The 15,861-nt window shown below is 46.0% G+C and overlaps 1 protein-coding gene across 7 annotated transcripts in view; it reads right to left on the bottom strand.

Annotated features, from left to right (window-relative positions):
• ARHGEF5 (Rho guanine nucleotide exchange factor 5) overlaps window positions 1-15,861 on the bottom strand; it is a 46,161-nt gene that overhangs the window by 20,024 nt on the left and 10,276 nt on the right. For 3 of the 7 annotated variants that reach the window (XR_010945674.1, XM_067747280.1, XM_067747281.1), the window contains exons 3-14: window positions 15,631-15,682; window positions 15,144-15,208; window positions 14,681-14,934; window positions 9,725-9,885; window positions 9,046-9,198; window positions 8,614-8,743; window positions 8,226-8,300; window positions 7,719-7,808; window positions 6,415-6,572; window positions 5,647-5,808; window positions 3,898-3,968; window positions 2,002-2,106 (exon numbers count right to left, since the gene is read on the bottom strand). Coding sequence is in view for 5 of the 7 variants with exons in the window: in XM_067747280.1 (XP_067603381.1) it covers window positions 2,002-2,106; window positions 3,898-3,968; window positions 5,647-5,808; window positions 6,415-6,572; window positions 7,719-7,808; window positions 8,226-8,300; window positions 8,614-8,743; window positions 9,046-9,198; window positions 9,725-9,885; window positions 14,681-14,934; window positions 15,144-15,208; window positions 15,631-15,682 (1,476 nt within the window). In the remaining 2 variants the exon portion in view is untranslated. The other 4 variants (XM_067747278.1, XM_067747279.1, XM_067747282.1 and 1 more) reach the window with 4 other exon arrangements.

The raw sequence follows: 15,861 nt of genomic DNA, 5'->3' as shown, positions 1-15,861 counted from the left end.
CATACGTCATAGAGTTGGATGGGAGTCTGGAGGCTAATGGGTTCGATCTTGAATTTTACATTGAAGGAAACTGAGACGTGGACAAGCTGCATCGTGGCCGGGCGGTGACTGGAGTTTAGGTCTCGTGACTTGGATTCTCAGACTCTTTCCTAGAATCTAGGATTCTAGGATTCTACCCCATGCTGCTTCTCACAAAGAGGATGAAACAGAGGTAATGATACCTTCACAATAACTCAAGTCAAAATATAAACTCATGAATGGTCAGAGTAGGATTTCCAAATCCACCTAAACTAGCTTAGACCTTAACTTGTGGGTTCAGTAAAAAAGAAGGTTTGAATGGGGTATTCATCACCCATCAACTAATTTTAATTCCTTATACAACCTCTGAGGCCATAACAAGCAGAAAAAGTGCCCAAACTCTGAGGAGTCAAAGAGAGTCGACTACTACCATAACCCAGGTACCACCGTGGTCCTTCATGACACCTAAATCAAATAGCCTGGAATCCTCATAGGATTCCACGTTCTGAACCTTGTTCCAGGGTCTGGGGACAAAACACTCGGAGAAGTGCCAAGTTTATTAGAGTGAGAGAGGATCGCCCTCACACAGCCACCAATGGATCCCAGAGACGCAGGCACTGACCTCGCCCTGACAATTATGGGATGTCTCTAGGGTTGGAAGATATCTTAAAAGGTCACCAGGTTAACCCTCCCAACTGATGTGTTCATCCCCCTTAAACAGCTCCCTCCAGTGGGCTGAGGTCAGATTCTCTTTAACACACGGCCGTGATGGAAACTCTGGTCACTGGAATTGGTACTCTGGAAGCAGAGAACGTTTAAGGACTGCAGGGTAGTAGAAGTAAAGTTCCTTGGCTTAGGCCCCATTGGTCCCTTTTCCTATGAGAAAAGGTTCCCAGAGTCCAGTGCAAAGTCCCTGAAAATCCCCCCACCAAGCACAAAGCACAAAAAATGGAGGCCTGGGACTAGCGACTGGCAGCTCGGTGTCGTCCTTGGGTTTCAGAAGGTCTAGTTCCTGGTGCACAGAAGGCCTCTGTGGCCAGATTCTGGGGCCAGCCCTGTGCAGGAACATCTTGTCCTTAAGCTCAGGGGATTCCTCCCAGAAAACAGCTAGGTCTGCTGTTCCACCAGCTGTAGTTTGGCAGTCTTGACTCGGTGGGCTTCCTTCAGGTTCCGTGCACGGACCTCTGGGTTGGAAATGAACTCCACTTGCTGTACAGGGAACCAGCCTTGCTCCCCATCGGAGAGTCTCACGCCCTCCAGCCAGCCTATGGGCACAGGGTGGGTGGGAAGAAGAATTACCTGGAAAAGACCCACAGTAATTTCCCCCAGACCTCCTTCCCAGAAATTCTTCTGAACTGTAAGGCTGATAGGACTGGAGAGGCCGCAGCCTGGGAAATCCAGCCGCCCCGTGCACTCACCCCGGCTGCTGTAGGTCTGGCACAGTCCACAGCTGCCTGTTCCTGAGGCTTCTCCACTCTTACCCGTTGCATTGTATTCTCCCCAAATACATGCTGAAGTTCTAAGCCCAAGTAACTCAGAATGTGGTCTTATTTGGGAATAAGGTTGTTGCAGATGTAACTGGTAACGTTAAGATGAGGCCATACTTGAGTAAAGTGTGCCATTAATCCAATATAATTGGTATCTTTATGAAAAGAAGGAAATTTGGACACATACACACACACACACACAGAAGGAAGAGAGAGAGCTCGGAGTGACGCTGCCACAAGCCAGGGAAGCTGGGGCCACCGGAAGCTGGAAGAAGCAAGGAAGGACCTTCCCCTAGGGTCTTCAGAGGGAGCGTGGCCCTGCCCACGCTTTGGTTTTGGACGTCTAGTCTCCAGAACTATGAGAGAATACATTTCCATTGTTTTAAGCCACCCAACTTGTGCTAGTTTGTTAGAGCAGCCTTAGGAAATGAAGACATCCACCCATAGTGTCCCACCTTCAATGCCCAGCCTGCTCCGCATGGATTCTCCCTCTTACCATCACTGCTTTGCTGAGTCACCATCACCACGTCTGCCTTCTCTAGTGCCAACTCATCATTCTCTCGGGGTTTGTAGGCTCGAAGGCACTGTACTTGTGGGGACTCTTTGGAAGAGAAGAGTGTGACAGAGGTTAGGAAAGGTAGGCAACTAGAACATGAGAAAGGACTTGCAGGGGGAGCTTGGGAGGACTTGGGAGAGAGAAAGTTTGGGCTGTTGAAAGTTACACACAAGAAAGACAATTGGAAAAGTCTTCATCTTCTACCAGGGAACAAAATGGTTGATAAGGAAATAGAAATGCCGGACTTGAAATGAATCAAAAATTCTATTTCTCCAGCAAAGATGGAGAAATAGGTGTGACCACCTTTTAGTGACTCATTATTACAAATAACTGATATTCTGCTAAAGACCCATCTTCCCACTGAAACCTTCCCTGATTGTCCTCAATGGATTCTAAACTCCTTTAAAACTGACTGTCGGGCTTCCCTGGTGGCGCAGTGGTTGAGAGTCCGCCTGCCGATGCAGGGGACACGGGTTCGTGACCCGGTCCGGGAAGATCCCACATGCCGCGGAGCGGCTGGGCCCGTGAGCCATGGCCGCTGAGCCTGCGCGTCCGGGGCCTGTGCTCCTCAACGGGAGAGGCCACAGCCATGAGAGGCCCGCATACCGCAAAAACAAAAACAAAAACCAAAAAAAAACTGTCTATGGCAATCCATTTATCTTTCACCTAATTGTTTCATGTTTGTGTTCTGTCTCTCCAACTAATTTGCAAATTCTGAGTCTGTGACTCATTCTTCATTCTCTTCATGGTACAAGATGTGGGACTAGAAGAGACTTATCCAGTGGGGTTCGAGGTATGATCTAAGCAAGGCACTGAACACCCTTCCTCATCTATAAATGACTGAGTTGATCAAGGAAATTCTGGATTTTTTGTATGTCTATATCTTCGTGAGCGAGGAGAAATTTCCACAGTTTTGAAGCTCCAAATAAAATGCCCCAGAGTACGCCTGACCCACAGCCTTCTATCGTACATGGGTTTATGGCTTTCTGCTCTACCACACGGCACTGGCTCTCTTAGAAAATAAACAGAACACTGCACTGTTATCTGTACTTGTATTTCCAGAGCTTATCCATATATGCCATTCACAAGATCACAGTAAAGGAGGAAGAATTATCTTGCCTTCCTTACCTACTGGGGAACTGAAGCCCAGCAGACGGATTGAACACTGAGCAGAACTCCGTTTACAGCCTGGTTCTCCTACTTCCTTTTACAAAGTTCCTTGTATTTGTTTGTTCTTTTGAGTCACTAAAGGCTCAGTGTTCCTTTGAATTCAGTTCCTCTTGGATATGAATTAGAGAATCCTTGCTGGACGACAACTGTGGGGCTTACATGAGACTGAGAAGTCCATTCTTAGCATGAATGCAGACACTTCCTAATGTGTGTGCCTGTGGTTGCCCATGAGTACCTGGAAGCCTGGGGTGAGGGCAGTGTCTCAGGTCATCCTGTACAGGAGGGGTTGTGGTCGGGACAAATCTACTGTGTTGCTATCCTCCCCAACCCCTACTCCAGATGGACTCTCTCCCCCTATTTCCCCAAGAACTTCAAGTCAGTAAAATCTAAATATCTACCTAATCTACAGATATTTTAAAAGAGCAAACTATTGCCCAAGGCAAGGAATGTATGGTGCTGGGGAGGAGGCACTGCCATGGTGATGAGAACTTTAAGCAGATGCATCCCAGGTGTTTAAGTTCCAGTGACCAGCCCTCCACTCTGAAATTCTGGACAAAAGTAATAAACAGAAGCCTCCCTGAGTTACTACCCAGCGTCCTAAACTCCTGCATCTAAAGGAGACTTCTGACCCCACCATTTTTCTTTCCCTCTTAGACCTTCACTCACCATAACACTCCAGAAGGTCCAACTCCTCTCTTGGCATGGCCAAGGCTGAGATCCAGCGAAGTTTTTCACTTCTAGAAAACAAAGCAGGGTCATTGCTTCAACTGCAGCTCTGGTGGGGGGGGGGGGGGGCGGGTATAGGACAGGGGCCAATGATAGGGAAGGGAAGGGACCGTGGGAAAGACTTGTCTAGTTCAAAAAGTTGTCTAGTTCAGTGATATCCAGGACAAAAGTCAATGGGACTCCCCTTGGATGGAAATTTGACAGGATCATGAACTATATGTTCATGTGTCTTATCATCCTTTATCTTTCCCCCTCTCTTTCCAAGCTTATCTTCTTAATGGCATCTCGTATCTTTCAAGTAGGGGCATAAAGTCAACTGTCAATTATGCACATGTAGATTTTCCATTTTGGGAAGTGTACTAAGCAAAATGTTCATCTCAGTTGAGATTCCCGCTATCACTTTGCATACTTTTTGACACTCTTCTGCCTACCTTCCTTCAATCAAATATCTCAGAGATGAAAATTATTCTGTAATCATGATTAGATCAGGGAGATATATCTACTATTGTTTTGGTCATGTAATATAATCCAAGCCTAATTTTGTAATTATCTGAAGGTTTTTGTATTACCTTCACCTCTGCTTCCAAACATCCTGGAGTAATTGAGAGCTGACACTATTACCGTTCCAGGAAGATGCTGCCCAAAGTGCTACACAAAGAACATGAGTCTGTATCTGATTACTTGACTTAGGTGACGTTTTGCACCTGTACCAGCCCCTCTGTTCCATAAGTGAGGGCAGATGTTTTTTTAGTTTTTTGTTTTTTGTGCATGTGGTATGCGGGCCTCTCACTGCTGTGGCCTCTCCCGTTGCGAAGCACAAGCTCCGGACGCGCAGGCTCAGCGGCCATGGCTCACGGGCCCAGCCGCTCCGCGGCATGTGGGATCTTCCCAGACCGGGGCACGAACCCGCGTCCCCTGCATCGGCAGGCGGACTCTCAACCACTGCGCCACCAAGGAAGCCCGAGGGCAGGTATTATTGATCCCACCCTGACGTGTCTTCTAAGGGACAAAAATGCAAAGTGTCTACAACATAAGGATGTTCATACCACTAAGTATCTTGTCAAACTTTTTAAAGAAGAGATTTCTTATATCTTTTATAACAGCAATAATAGCTACAATTGTTCATTAAGGTAGATACTGTGTACCAGATTTTATAGGTATTATTTTTAATACTCTTCACAGTGTTTATATGTGTGAATGTATTTTATTATTATTAATATTAAAAAGATGAGCAAATCAAAATTCTCAACGCTATGGATTTCTGCTCAGCAGAGGACTGGGTTGGAAGGTGGGAGCAAAGAAAGCTGAAGGCCCCCGAGTGCTTACCTTTTTCATGCCTTATTCACATCTATGCCCCACCAGCCTTGGGCACTGAGGAATGTCTGGCTTATACACATTCAACTGTGGACGTCAGTAATCCAATTACACAGACTTTGCCCTTCTTAGCATAATAGACGCTAAGCCTTGGTAGTGACAGCGACTTTACACCCTCTCCCACCCAGTCTCCTGTAAGTCATTTATTAGCTCTAGAAGTTTGGGTTCAGGACGCTCTATAGATGCTCCCCAGTCCAGAATGGACTAAGCGGTACTGTGGCTGTTTTCTGGACACATTTTCTGCCTTGGTCCCACTTCCTTGCCAGGCTGTCCTCCCTCCCTTCCCCCCGGCTCCCCTGCCCAGCCCCATCTCACTGAGTCTCGGTGCGGAAGAGGAACTCAGCCTGGGAGCCCTGTGCGTTGTCCCGCAGGAAGAGTCGGAAGAGGTTTTTGTGAGGTCCATGCAGCTTCATTTCACACTTTTCCCCTCGGACGGAGGAGAAGGGAGCGTGGTCAAATACCAGGAAACGGCTACCCCTGCAAAGTACAAGGCTTTTCAGCCCGACTCTAGGGTTATCATGCTTCCTCCACCCTCATATCTTTTGCCAATTCAAAATCCCTGGCCTTAGCATCCGCAGCCTGCAAATTCTCATAAAAACCATAAGATGGTGTCAACTTGCTCCCAGAAGAGATTTGTCAATGGCTTGGCAAAGCACATATCCAGTGCAATGGATGCTTTACCGCTTCAAAGAGATGAAGAAACAGAGCCAATATAAAGTTTCTAAGGCCCTCGGGACAAGAGAAGTGGCTAAGTATCGATGCTAGGCTAGTAGGCTGAGCCCAGCCCAAAGAAAGCACAAACGGACTGATCTGAAAATGGGATAAGCTAATTTGCTGCCTTTTGCTCTGTGTCTATAACATGGTCCAGGTCCTGCCAGGCGATCTCGGGATATAATTCGGTGGGATCCCCTTTTTTTGCTCTGGACCATTTTCCTCCTCTCTGGGTCATGACCTGGCCTCCACGGGATGACACTGAGAAGCGTTCCTCTATAGGCACATGACCCTTCCCTGTCCTTTTAGTGCTTCCCTCCCGCCTCCTCCCATTTCCCCCTTGTGCTCTGGCCTCCCATTCCAGTCACTGACTCTCGGGGCCGAGACAGCAGCAGACAGTCATTGAAGAGGTGCAGGTGGACTGGGCGTGCGCTCAGCTTCCTCCGCAGCCCTGGGGAGACGCTGAACTCCAGGGCCGTCAGCTCCCCGCTCTTCACCAGCCAGCGTGACTGTGAAATGAGCGGGAATATCTACAGAGCAGGGAAGAGAAAGAAGACGGTGTCACAGACGGGACAAGCACGAGGCTTTCTCCCGGGCCTGCCCCCCTCACCATGCCTCTTCCTCATAAGTCCCGCCCCTGACAATCGTCTCTTTCACATCTTCCTCCTTGCTCATGACCCATCCACTTAAACTCTGTTTCTCTCGGAACCGTCTAACTACCACTGTCTACTGCGGCGTGGCTCCCACGTCCCCAGCTCAGGCAAACGGAAGGTGCCTATGGTCCATCCCAGGAGAGTGACTACACGAGAAAGCTCAGCCCTGGAAGCTGGAACTGAAGAAGAGATGGGAGAACCCGACTGGGGCATGTGAACAAACAAAGCAGAGAACAGTATGATATGTCTCTTCGACGTTAAAAGTTGAGGGTGGTTCTGACATCCGTTCTTTCTACGATGATAACCAGAGACAGGAGAGAAGCAGTCGGAATCAGATGTGGGGATGAGAATAAAGAGAACCGGTGGGGTCTGCCTAGAGCTGGAGTTTGGGTAGTGATAAGGGTATTGAACAATGATTAATATGTAGTTAAGGGATTTTCCCTCTCTTCTTGGGAGGTAAGGATGGTATCTGTTCTGAGTTGAAATTTGAATGTGGAGTGTCTATTTTAAATTTGTATTTGGATGAGAGATTTTGGCTCTATATTTGGATTCAATTTTATACTGCTTTGGTTAGACTAGATGGAGACGTAATAAAATATTGAATAATTCAAGTACCACAAATGTATCTTTATAAAGGCTTACATTGATAAGTTCTCTCTCATCTGCCCAGTTCCCAAAGGCACCCTCTCCCCCTCAGGTAACCACTGTCCTTTATATCTTATGTACCTTTCCAGAGTTTCTTTCCGTATACACAAGCAAATGCATACACAGATTTCTACTCTACTTTTTCACCAAAGGTAAGATACTATATAACACACATAGGGCTGCATCTCCCCTTTCGCACTTAACAATATAGCGTGGAGACCGAAGTAGGCATTTGGGCATCCCAGAAACAGGGCAGAACAGAAGGTGTGCAGAGATCGGGTTAGAGGCTGGGATACCGTGAGCAAGATGGTTCTGTGATAGAAGGTGACCTGTGGGATCTGCTTCCCGGCAGGGTGGGGACCCAAGGGACTAACTTACTCTGCACTCAAACTCGATCTTCTGGCTCAGGTAGATCAGCTCCTCCGTCCGTCGCATCCGCTGGACGTTATTATTGCAGTCTCGGATCAGCTGCGTGTTCAGCAGGGTGAAGAGAGAGGAAGAGATCCCTGTTAGAGGCTTTGGTTTTGTGTCCCCTGCAAGAAATCTGGAAACTGGTTGTGATTGGCTTTAGTCTTTGCACCAGCCTGGAAGGGAGCCAATACAGCAGACGCTGAAGCTCTAGGACTACGGTATACTTTGTAGAGACCTGACAGGACATTCCTGGGCCGCGTGAAAGTAAGATTTAATCTGGGGATTGTGGCAGGAGAGCATAGTCCCTTGGCATGGAGTGTCCTTGAGGCTGTGGGGTGTGAATGCTTGGAGGTTTGGAGGGTGCAGTGAGGTAGCTGAGGGGCCTGTACTTTCTGGAGTCATGGGTCGGGGCAGGGGAAGAGTTCTCTGTGAAGGACAATCCCGGGGTCCGAGTAGGGGTTGGTAGCTGCCTACCTCCTCCAGGGCGTGGTGTGCCTTTGTGGCCTCTGCTTCCTCCGAGGAGCCAGGCTGTGTTCTCTTCAGAATGTTCTACAGAACAAACCGTAGGCGGGAGCCAGATGGAAAGAAGGGATGGGCAAACAGGAAGAGGCGATTGAGGGTGGGTGAATGGAGAAGTTCAGGAACAAAAGTTTAGCAGCAAATATTTCTGAGAAAGGAGAGTGGGGGTGGTGATACGGGAGACCACTCACACTGTCCACAGCGGGTGGGAGAGTGGCAGGAGAAAGGACCGTCCTTTGGATTAAGGGGGGCCGCTCACACTGTCCACAGCGGGTGGGAGAGTGGCAGGAGAAAGGATCGTCCTTTGGATTAAGGGGGTGGGCTGAGGTGGGATCTGCTCTACCTGGAGCAGTAGCTTGAGACGGGTGATGCGCTGGAAGGGCAGAATGAGAAAGGACTTGAGGGAAAGGCGTTGGCAGATGGGGTCACTCTCCAGCTTCTCCAGGACCTCTCGGAAACTGCTGTTGCTACTCCTGTGTGGGCAGGGAGCCTTGGGTGAGGAGGGGTTGGCGAGTATTGGGGGACACAGTGAAGGCGTGGGGAGTGGGGGCTCGGTGGAACGCCTGTAGGTTGGGAAAGAATGGTGGGGTCCAATGTACAGGAGCCCCAGATGTGATGGCTGAGGGCGTCTGATCTGGAAGCGGGGTGGGCTTGAGATCACAGAGCAGGCACAAGAACGTGTGCTCTCGGGGTAGCCCTCTGGGCTGGGTATTGGGGGTCTGGTGCAAGGTCACTGCAGGGCCCACGTGGGGACGGGATGGGGATCAGGTCTCACAGCAGGCTTTGGAAGGTGCGCTCCTGGTAGGTCTGGTTGGTGACATAAGGCAGGTAGACCCGGCGGAAGTTGGGGGCATGGCTCAGAACCACATCACACACTTGGAAGGTGAAGATGTTGCCCTCAAAGTTCTCTTCCAGGTCTGAAAGGAACCTGTACAGGATTAAAACAAGTCTCATCAGACTTGTGGGTCTCAAGTGAGGAGTCGGCTGACCCCTGCTATAGCTTGAGCTTGTTACTTCTTCCCTCCATTAGTCAATAACTTCTATTGACTGTCCTTAGCTCTGTGTTGCTTGCCATGCACTAGAGTTCTCTCCAAGGCTGCCGCTCATTTGCCCCTGATCTAACTCTCTGGTCCTAATATCCCATTTCTTGTTCTTCTTTTCATCCTGTTCTGGTTTTCTGATCTTCAGATGTTTCCCACGTCATCTCCAATGCTCTGCATGCCCACAGCACATGCAAAACCTCAACCCAGGAAGCATTTCTCATTCGTTTACCCATTACTATTCCCAACCACCCACCCACATTCTCCTCTCTTTGCTCTCTCTATCCCTGTAGCCGCTGGGAATCATGGAGGGAGCAATGAGAGGGTTCTGAAAAAGGAAAAAGCCAATGAGAGGTTTACAGACTAAAGAGAGTGAGGCTGAGTGAGTGGTATTTGGGAGAAGAGGAAGCTCACATGGTGCTGACGTCACGCACATCCTGTAAACGAGAGAAGAGCCATTGATGATCCTGGTTGGAAAGGGTGGCCCGGAGCTGCTCTGAATGTTGGAAATGATCCACGGCTATATGTAGACTGCGCAGGTAGGACGCCTCTGACACAATCAGCTCAAATTTGGCCTAGGAGGTTAGGGAGGAGGAAGACTAATTAAAAACATTGAATCCCTGGCGTATGTTAGCCACTGTGTAGTATTTCAGGGGTAGAGTGGTTAACAAGACAGATCCTTTTAGAGCTCACAGTCAACACCAGAGTCCAACCTGATATCAGGGAGGAGAGAGAAAGGACCTTTGAAGCTGAGGGAAAAACATGTGCAAACTCTCAAAGGTGGAAGAGAAAAAGATGCTTTCAAGAAACTCAAATAAACTGAGTATCCTTGGAACCAAGGCTACCAAAGTAGTGGCCGGAGATGAAGCTGGAGAGGCAGAGAGGAGGTCTGGAGGATTATGTAAAGAAGGTAAAATAGCTTAGACTTAAGACAGTGGGGAAATGAAAAGAGGCTTTATGTATGGGACTAACTTGATTTAATTTGTTTTCTATTGTATAAAGATATTTCTGAGCACAGTATGAAGAAAAGATTAGAGGGGGGCAAGAGAGCCATGTTAGGGAAGCGCCATAGTAATTCCAGAGGAGAGATGAAAATCTAAATAGCCATGGGGATGGGGAGAGGTAAGCCAATTTCATAATTATATAGGAGAGAGATTTGGAAGGGCTTGTTTATTTGCTAGAAACAGGGGCTGAAAGAACAGGAAGAGTCAAAGCTAATGCCTCAGTTTTTGAGTTTAGCTGGGTGAATGACAGAGTTCCTTACTGAACTAGAGAACTCTGGAAGAGGAACAGATTTAGGGGATGAAGGTAATCTGAGGTTTGAGGAGCAATGGAAGGAAGCAGGATGTTTGAGAAGGAGATGGCGCAATTGTGGTTTAATGGAAACAGCCCAGTTATTGGGAAGTTCCAGCAGGAGACACCATGACTCACAGCCCTATTCTCTATTCTTCATTCAAGTATGCAGCTTCAAGACAGATGCATGGACAGGAAAGAGAAAGAACACACACACACACACACCGTGGTGGTGACTTGGATAACTAATGACATGGCTGGAGGCCGCTCACACACGACAACACTGAACCAGGACACTGAAGGTTCATTTGCGTCCTGGCTCTGACATTCGCTGAGTGTATCACTTTGGGTGGCTCAGGTACCCTCTCTGAACCTCAGTTTTCTTATCTGTATAGATATAGTGACCCTCTCCTCACAAAGATGTTGTGACAGTCAAAAGAAATGGAGTCAGTGAAAGTACTTTCTCCCAGAAGCGCTCATTCAGGAAAGGCACATATGTGTATAAGTATAGAGGCTTTTCTTCTCAGAAATGTGAGACCAGGGCTGGCCTAGGAGCCCTGGTAGACTTCCTTGAATTCTGGAGTTGGTGAAAGAGAGCTAGGGTTCAAATCATCTGCCCACTGTTTGGTCCATAAATATGGGCAGACCAGTGATTTTCTAAATATCTTCCATATGCTTTAAACGTTGAGGTCAGCACAAGGCCCCCAAGTGTGAGCTTCAAAAAACCTAAAAATGTATATCTGTTTGGCTTGGTAAAAGCACTGTTTATCCATAAGTCCTTACGGCCAAAATTTTACTCCTTCCCACTTCTGAAAGAGGGAGGATATGGCACTAATGTGTGTATCAAACTATATACCAGATACCATGCTAAAAGCTAAATAGGTGTTGTTTCATTTAAACCACACAGCAACCCTGAAAAGTAGTCATTATTATCCTTGATTTTTAGATGAGTAAACTGAGATTTAGTGAAGTTATATACCTTGCTTAATGTTACACAGCTAGTAAATGGTGATCCAGGATTTAAACCCAGGTCAGCCTGATTTGAAATTAAAGTAGCAAATGTTTTGTATACAGTGTTAGGAAATGTTCTAATCTCATTATTTTACAAGTAGCTGTCCAGTTTTCCCACACTTATGAAGAGACTATCTTTTCTCCATTGTATATGCTTTCCTCCTGTGTCATAGATTAATGGACCATAAGTTTGTGCATTTATTTCTGGGCTCTCTACTCTGTTACATTGATCTATGTGTCTGTTTTTGTGCCAATACCATACCATTTTGATTAGTGTAACTTCATAGTATAGTCTGAAATCAGGGAGCATGATACCTCCAGCTTTGTTTTTTTTTCTCAAGATTCCTTTGCAATTTGGGGTCTTTTGTGGTTCTGTATAAATGTTAGGGTTATTTGTTCTAGTTCTATGAAAACTATAATGGGTATTTTGACAAGGATTGCATTAAATATCAACTCAAAATGACTTAAAGGCCTAAATGTAAGACCAGAAACCATAAAACTCCTAGAAAACATAGGCAGAACACTCTTTGACATAATTTGTAGCAGTATTTTTTTTGATCTGTCTCCTAAGGCAAAATAAATAAAGGCAAAACTTTTAAAGATGGGACTTAATTAAACTTAAAAGTTTTTGCATAGCAAAAGAAACCACTGACAAAAAGACAACCTATTGCAAATGATATGACTGATAACGGTTTAATACCTAAAGTATATAAACAGCTCATAAAAGTCAATATCAAAAAAGCAAACAACCTGATTAAAAAATGGACAGAAGAACTGAATAGACATTTTTCCAAAGAAGATATACAGATAGCAAACAGGCACATGAAAAAATGTTCAACATTGCTAATCATCAGAGATATGGAAATCAAAACTATAATAAGATATCACCTCACACCTGGCAAAATGGCTATCATCAAAGGTCTACAAATAACAAATACTGGCAAGGATGTGGAGAAAGAAAAGGGAACCCTAGTACACCATTGGTGGGATTATAAATTAGTGTAGTCACCATGGAAAACAGTATGGCAGTTCCTCAAAAAAATAAAAATAGAACTACCATATGATTCAGGAATTCCACCCCTGGGTATATATCAAAGAAAATGAAAACACTAATTCAAAAAGACTCATGCACCCCAACGTTCATACCAGCATTATTTACGAGAGCCAAGATATTGAAGCATTATTTACAAGAGCCAAGATATTGAAGCAACCTAAGCGTCCATCAACAGAGGAATGGATAAAGAAGATGTGGTATATATATATATACACACACTGGAATACTACTTGGCCACAAAAATAATGAAATTATGCCATTTTCAACAACATGGATGGACCTAGAGAGTATTATGCTTAGTGAAATAAGTCAGAAAGAGAAAGACAAATATTCTATGTTATCACTTGTATGTGGAATCTAAAAATAAAACAAACAAATGTATATAACAAAACAGAAACAGACTCGCAGAGATAAGAACAAACTAGGGTCACCAGTGGGGACAGAGAAGAGGGGAGAGGCAAGATAGGGGTATGGGATTAAGAGGTACAAACTACTATGTATAAAATAAATAAGTAACCAGGATATACTGTACAGTACAAGGAAATATAGCCATTATTTTATAATAACTTTAAATAAAAAATCCAAAAATATTGAACCACTATGTTGCACATCTGAAACTAATATAATATTGTAAATCAACTATACTTCAGTAAAAAAAAAAAAATACAGTGGTAGACATTTTTTGATTGATTACTATGTACTAGGAACTTATCTTTTTTAAAATATTTTTTTAATTGAAGTGTAGTTGATTTACAGCATTTCAAGTGTACAGCAGTGATTCAGTTGTACATATATATATATACATGCACATACAGGTATATACACATATATACACATACACACACATATATATATATTCTTTTACGGATTCTTTTCCATTATAGGTTATTACAAGATATTGAATATAGTTCCCTGTACTATACAGTAGGTCCTTGTTGTTTATCTATTTTATATATAGTAGTGTGCATCTGTTAATCACGAGCTCCTAATTTATCCTCTCTCCCACCCCAGGTAACCATAAATTTGTTTTCTATGTCGGTGAGTCTATTTGTATGCATATACCACATCTTCTTTAGCCATTCATCTGTTGATGGACAGTTAGGTTGCTTCCATGTCTTGGCTATTATAAATAGTACTGCTGTGAACAGGAACTTACCTTTTTTTTGATTCTCCCAGTAGCTCTTTGCAACCCAGTTTTACAAATGAGGAAACAGAAACTTAGAAAGATCAAGTAATTTGGCCAAAGTTAAATAGCTAGCAAATATTAAAGTGGGCTTCACATCCAGGTTATTTAAGCCAGAACCTAAAATAAATACTTAAACATTGTTCCATAATGCCTTTCCATCGTGCCATACTGTCTTCCCAGGAAGAAAGGTTTTAACCCATATTTTAGATTGATTATTAAGATAAGCTCTCCACGTAAAACATATTAATGGTAGTAACTTAACATCAGACCAACAGCCTTTCCTATGGTCTTGCTATTGGAAGTGAGGACCAAGCAGAGACTGATGGTCATTCAAAAGCCTCTAGAAGACCAAAATCACAGGACAGCTGCAAGGGCCACTCTTCAAGGGACCCAACAAAAAGCCCCTGCATGCTCCTTGGTTGAAGAGGAAAACTTTAGTGTAGACTGAAACCCTGGTTGAAGAAGGAAATTTTAGTCTAGCCTGAAGCTAGACTAACTAGATTAACTAGATTAACTCCACACTCCTCCCAACAAATTCAGGGGCATGGTCACTTTGTACGAGCTCAAACCAATAACAGGGAGGAGTTAATGAACAATGGCATGAGGAGGTAGAGAGGAGGGAGAGCGGTGACATTCAGAAAGCAATTCAATGGGGATGACTCACTGTCACGGGGTGCACGTGTGTGTGGTGAATACGTGTGTGTGGTGAGTATGTGGTAGGGACAGCCCGCTCATGGTGGCGGAGGGGAGTAGGAGATAAGGACGAGAGCACTTTGCTTCCCCTCCTGTAGCCTCTTCCCCTGCCCCACCTTGCCCTGCTAGGTACCTCCTGGAGTTTTTGGTCTTCGTGGGTCATGGAGAGCAGCACAGTGCTATTGCGCACCACGGGGATTTCCTGCCAGAGGGAGCCACTGGAGGCCATGGAGAGGCGTTTCAGGTAGGACTCCGAGGACACCAAGGCCTTTCGGGGCTGCCGGGGGGAGGCGGGCCCCGGTGCCTCTGTCAAGCTGTCCAGCCGCTGCTGGCTCTGGATCTCCTTGTTCAGAAACACATCGCTGTACTCCTGGTAAAGCAGCTGAGCTACAGGGGTGAAGCAGCATGGGAGAGGGACAGAATTAGGGAGCTGCGGAGTTGAGGTGCACAAACAGAAGCCACCGAGCTGCTTCTGGCTCTCCCGGCATCCCTCTCTCCCTACAGATATCCCCGCCCCACGGCTGATGGCCAGGAACCCCTCTCCAGTCTTGGGCAGAACACTCGTGTGGGTCCGCAGTTCTGTTTCAATTACTCACAGGAATTGATGAGCTTGGAGCAACGTCTTGAAAAGCCCCCCATCACCTCCTTTGGCTTCTTCTCCCTGTGGAGTCAAGAAGGGCTCCGTGGTGCTTGCTGGCCTTCAGACACGGAGAAGCCCCAGGTGACTACAGATAAGACAGTCTCTAACCACTGAACGTCAGGGCCAAACCCCCTGGAGAGGCAAGTTGTAGCCTGACCCACTTTTGGGTAGTTTGAAGCTTCTTTGGATGTCAAGCTTTTTTTACGGGGGTGGGGTTCAGTTCATGGGGCCGAGTGGCCTATATAGGGATGGGAGAGTTGGACTCAGTTGACGGAAGCAGATAGATAAAAAGTCTCCCTACACCCTGGAAACCTGGGGTCTGTCTCTTCCCCTCCTTAACCCTGGAAAAGACAGGGTCCCAGAACCTTTGTCAACTAATGAAAATCTCAGTAGCCTAAGAAAAAAGAGTAAAACAGTATCCATTAGGACAGAGGGTGACTCACCGAAAAACAATGGCATCTGAAAGGCTAGGGGATTTTTCCACGGCTGGACCTCCTGTGTCGGAAAATGGAAATGGGTAAAGTAACTGGGACTTCAGAAGGGGCATTCAGAGAGAGCCAAAGAACATAAGATCTAGAGTGGGAGATGCAGGCATCGGTGTGGGGCGTGGGGGGTGGTAGGTGGGTAAAAGGGCTCAACTGGGAACCTGTGAGAGAGGACAGTGCCGAAGTCGA

The sequence above is a fragment of the Pseudorca crassidens genome, chromosome 8 (assembly GCF_039906515.1).
Source record: "Pseudorca crassidens isolate mPseCra1 chromosome 8, mPseCra1.hap1, whole genome shotgun sequence".
Lineage (NCBI taxonomy): Eukaryota > Metazoa > Chordata > Mammalia > Artiodactyla > Delphinidae > Pseudorca > Pseudorca crassidens.
This window is presented reverse-complemented; position numbering and strand designations above follow the sequence as displayed.